Consider the following 5,620-nt stretch of genomic DNA (forward strand, 5'->3'; position numbering starts at 1 on the left):
TGTGGTTTAACAGAATGCTATGAGAGAAGAAAAGTACCTAACTCATCCTGGCATAACAGAGTAGGGGCGACTCAGATAAGTTTCTTAAAGGAAGTAACACCTCAGCTAAATCTTAAAAGATGAGCAAGAGTTAGCCAAGCAGGTGTGGGGAGGTAAAAGGGCAGTCCAGGAATGGCAACAGCATGGGCAAAGGCAAGAAATGGCCTGGCATGTACCCTTTGGGAGAGAGTTCGGTGGAAAAGAAGCTGGAGAAGCACTTAGTACTAAGTTGCTGGGTCACAGAAAGCTGTCTGGGCCTTGCTAAGGAGTTTGCCTTTAATTTTGTAAGTGGGGGATGATTTTCAATGGGTACCAGCAAAGAGGGACACCACTTTACATTTTATGTATAGGAGTGGCTCTCCATTGCCTTTGCTTTTGTTCATTGCCTATGTTCCATCTCCACAACAGAAAAAGGTCATACATTTCCAAAAAGACTGCATTTTACTTCCACTCATCAGCAAATTGAGGCTCATTATGTTACAGGTATATTGGACATAAATTCTCTTTCACGGTCCCTGAGATATATTGTTGCTTTTCAGTAGTAATACTCAAACTTGGAAAAAGAAAACTGACATTTTCATGTGCTTCATTTTTCAAGGTGCTGCCACGTGATAGCAAAGCTCGAGGACTTTTTGTAACAAGTGGTGGACTTAAAAAGCTTCAGGAGATAAAAGCAGAACCTGGATCTCTCCTTCAAGAATACATCAACAGCATCAACAACTGTTATCCAGAGGAAATAGTGAGGTGGGAAAAACAGACTTTGAGAAGCTCAAAATTATGTCGTTTTTCTGTTTTCAAATCTAGATTTTATATTCAGTGTGTCAAAATGCGGACTTTCAAATACTACGTGAGACCAATGTATACCTTTACTTCTGCTCTTGGTCTTTTTCCCCTCAAATTAAATAATGTTCTGATTGACACACACATTTCCAAATCAAATTGAAATGTCACTTGAGACATTTCTGTACTAATTTAAGACATGCTTTACTAAAGAGTGCCCAAATACAGAGTTCAAATTACATTAATCTTTAATGTGAACCTGATTTAGAAAGGGCCTGTAGATTCTGATTTTCATAGTGCCCTGCATATTATTTTTCTGCCTTAAGCTCACATTTATATTAATTAGGAGTATTACAGATGGAAAAGAAATGTTGAGTGGCAGAAAGTTATCTATATTTAAAAAAAAATAATGTTGCTTATGATATGCAGGTGCTTTGTAATAATGTAGCAGGAAGTTATTTTCAAGATTAATTTTTTTAAAATGCGGTAGATTTGCAGAGCATTAAAACTAAGCTTCAGTCTTATAAGCCTAAAAGAAACTATACCACTAAACCCAAAATAAATAAAAGGGAAGTTACCAAGAAAAAATAGAATTATTTAAATAACTGAATTTTGAAAAATGCCCACAACACATGCAGAATTAAAGGCCATATTTTCCTAATCCTACACTCATTTCTCATTTTCTGTAATTAATATTAGAGAATATAAATTCCAATGTTTAAAACATAACTTAAATAAGTTATATAAACCATTCTTCCTACTTGATATCAGTGGTTTTTAATACATATGGTAACACTGATTTTAAAAATACAAAAATAAATTTTTTCAAGATGAAAATTTGTTTTCTGTTCATATACATTTTGCAATTTATTCTCTCCAAAGACAGAAGTTTATGCGCTTTTGGGAGGTTTATGAGACCTCCTTGGCCAAAAGAGTTTCAATAAGTTAGCTTTGAAAATATTAATGTATATTAAACATACCAAAGGAGTAATATAACATAATGTATCGACTATATATAATATACAAATATAATGATACACCAAAAAAATTTATACAATGTATAAAATATGTGTAAAACTACTAAATGAAGGAAATATGAAAATCTTTTCTCAAGAAAATAAAGTTAATTTTTACACATTTACACATACCTTTAGGAAGAATACTATTTTATGTAAGTTTAAAATAACTTTCAGTACAATTTTCTAACATAAACAAAATTATAGAAAAATGAAAAAAAGCAAATTAAAAAGCCCCCAAAATGGAATGACCTATTAGAATTAATCAATGGTAAGGTGCTTTCCTGAATAGTAGTGTTCTTTCTACTACTTTCTAGGGTTATTTTACAAAGCACCAGGGCAAATAAACTCTGTCATGTCATGAAAATACCATTGTAAAATTTTACCTTTTAACATTCTGTGATCAAGGATTTTATTTTTTAAATTTGCTAATTATCATGAAGAATTTTGGTTAGATGACCAACTTTTTCAAGTTTCTGATATATTTTTTAAAGCATTAGGTTCTGTAGAATGGTGTTTTATAGAAATCTTTGAAACATCGTCTTTCTATGAAGAAAGACAAATATAATCTTAAAATGGCTTTATTTTTGCAACCATACAATTCTCAAGAATTACTTGGTGAATATTTTAAAGCTAATTATTCTTTATAAGATGGATTATCAATGGTTACATTATCTCAGCTGTTATCAGCCTAAACATTTACTTCGTATTGCCTTCCGAGTTTAGCAATCTTAAAAAATTTCTAGTAAATGTAGTTGGTATGATGAGAGAGAAGGGGCCCAGGACTAGACATTAGAAAACCCAAGTTCTAGTCCTGGTCCCCTCCACAGCCAGAGCTATTTTTGGAACTCTTTTGTCTTCTGGATCTCTGCCTAAACGGCAGGGGAAGTTGCTTTTAGGAAACATCTAGTTTGGAGAGGGAGGCATGCATACAGTCTTCCATTCGGCACATCTGATATGGTAACTGTATAATAGCCCAAATTCTACACGGGTCCAGGACAGCAGTAGTGGGGTGTAAGTATTGAGCACATTTCCTTCCCTGTGGGGAATCCTGGAGATTGTGGAGTCTCCGAGGTCCTTGAGGAGAGAGGTATGACAATGGCAGTTAGCTTGGCAATTAGCCAGTAAAGCTTCGAGAATTATTGGTAGATCCTAATTTATCTACTGGGACCTAATTTTAAGGCAACACAATTCAACAGAAATATAAAATGAGTCACATTGTTAATTTTAAATTTTCTAATAGCCCCATTAAAAAAAGTAAAATAAAATCGGATACATTTTCATACTATGTTTTTGTTAGCTCAATATATTTAAAATATTAACATTTCAACTTGGGATCAATATAAAAATTATTGAGCTATTCTGTATTTTTTTATACTAAGTTTTTGAAATCTGGTGGGTATTGTATCACTTCCTGCACATCTCAATTCAGATGCCAAATTTCATCAGAAATACTTTATTTAGAGTATATAAAGTTTGCAGATGAAAAAATATTATAGATTCACGAGTTGTTCCAAACACATCTAGAGTATTTCCAACTGAATCAGGTATAACTTTTTATTAAGATTAAATATGAAAAATTCAGTTCCTCAGACATATTAACCTAGCCATAATTCTAGTGCTGAATAGCCACAGGTGGTTAGTAGGTACCATATTAAACATCATAATTTTTAAAGTTTAGGTTTTAAAAAAATGTACTTCTTGTCATTTACATAAAAAATACCCATCTTTGACCTGGCATATTTATAAGGCCTACAGCCTAGGAAGGTAAGACCTACTATAAAATTTGTTAGTAACTCAGAAAGATTAACAGTTGTGAATTTCTCAGTGATGAATACTTTGAAGAGATCCACTGTTGAGGGCAATTTTTTCCAGAGTAGGAGGCCTGTAGAAGAAAAACATTCTTTCAGGTAACTTTTTATGTGTGTGTGTGTGTGTGTGTGTGTGTATCTGTTTAACTATGACTGCCTATAAAAGCACACTATTGAGAAAATACAGTTCTGTTTTGTCCACTATAACTTGACAAATTGTGGAAGTAATTAGTATACTATAAATTAAGAGTTTTTAAATCAAGCATCTGAGCAGATAAAGATAACTAACAAAGGACAAAGCAAGTCTTGAACATCAGATTTTATCTGGAGAAAACACCTTAGGAGGCTTAATTATTTTAAGTGTTTTGGAAAAATTTTAATTATACTTATTTAGAGTTTTTTATTCATTTATTATGTTCTAGTATGTCAGCCAAACTTTATTTGACATATTTTTATATGCATGTTAATTCTTTCAATGGTATATGATGCATCCCACAATATATTAATCAATATATTTAATCTTTTTATACTAAATCTTTCATAAAATGTTCAATTTATAAATATAAATTTGTAGTACTATAGATGCCCAAGAACAAATAAAAATGATTAATTTCCTAAAATTGTAAGATGGAATGTTTGTAAGCTATTAATAAAATAGTTCTTTAAAATAAATTATACTCCAAGAAATTTCATTTTTATGGGTGACCAAATCTGATTAAAACATACATTGAGAATAATCTCTAAGGCAATCAAAATGCAGAAGGTGATTAGTAATGATAGACTGTGTTGTATAACTTATAAAAAAATCTATTAGCTCTGATCATGATAGCAATATCAGTGACTTGACATAGTAAAAACAAAGTTTTTGTAATAAAATAGAATCACTGGACCTTGCTTTCAAAATACCCCTTAAATGTTTTGCTATTTATCTAGCACAGTCTTGTGAGTTGTTATTCTCTTTCTTGGTAGTCTCTATCACTTTGCACAAAAAATTGCTGGAGTATAATTATTCATATTGTATATGAAGTTTCATTCATAAAATTATTTCAGATAAACACCTTATATTGAATCTTTTGTGTCTACTGTGCTGAATCTTTGCACAAGTATCTAATAGAAATTTTTCTTTTTCAGGTGTTATTCTCCTGGATATTCAGATACACTTCTGCAGAGAGTGGACAGCTACCAACCAATTACTAATTAAGCAAAGTTATATTTTTATACTTGAATTACAACAGAATGAATACATATGAATAACAGTTATTAAAGCTCTTTCTGAATATTTGAACTAAGTGCATCCTAGATTTATTCAATGTGAAGTACCTTTGGATAATATTTTCTGTATTTATGTAATACTTTAAAAGTGAGTGGCTGTGTAAATGACCATGAATATGAGAAACTATTCATGGTCATTTACCCAGGATTTACTCAAAAGATAGAATTTTAAAAAGACATTAAAGGGTTTTAAGACATTTGTTATTGTTCTGTTAAAAACTATATATACACACACGCACACCCCCCAACGAGATACAGATGAAAGATGGTATTCAAAAACTCATAGTATTTTGACCACTTCCTCATAGGCATAGGCAAGGAAAGCTAGCCTTGCAAATTCCACAGTAGGATATAGAAGGGAAATAGTTGAAAGAGGAAACTGATAACAGAAGTACAGGGCATTTGAAAGAGACTCTGATGCTGGTTACATAAATTCATTAATTGAACACATAGAATCTATGGATAACCTGTCAGGTTTTCTTAAGAACTTAGAAAACTCTCCCCTTTATCTCAAGATTTCTATGCTCTTTCCTTACCCCCACCTAAACTGTTCCTTACCTTTCAAGGGGTTGGGGAGGATAGAAGTCAACATTAAGCATTATATTACTGCAGACATGCTTTCCATTTTCACTGAAAGGTTTTTCATTCGAGCTCTGCTCATGAATAAACAAGGAAGCAGCCATGTAAAATGGGTCATCAGTA

At 32.0% G+C, this 5,620-nt stretch overlaps 1 protein-coding gene across 1 annotated transcript in view; it reads left to right on the forward strand.

Annotated features, from left to right (window-relative positions):
- Window positions 1-4,847, forward strand: part of LOC109394747 (sperm-associated antigen 6-like) — a 63,988-nt gene extending 59,141 nt beyond the window's left edge. Inside the window, 2 exon segments of the mRNA XM_019665129.1 lie at window positions 638-783; window positions 4,778-4,847. Coding sequence (XP_019520674.1) covers window positions 638-783; window positions 4,778-4,847 — 216 coding nt within the window.
- Window positions 4,848-5,620: the final 773 nt, after the last annotated feature.

Source organism: Hipposideros armiger, unplaced genomic scaffold (genome assembly GCF_001890085.2).
Source record: "Hipposideros armiger isolate ML-2016 unplaced genomic scaffold, ASM189008v1 scaffold_434, whole genome shotgun sequence".
NCBI lineage: Eukaryota > Metazoa > Chordata > Mammalia > Chiroptera > Hipposideridae > Hipposideros > Hipposideros armiger.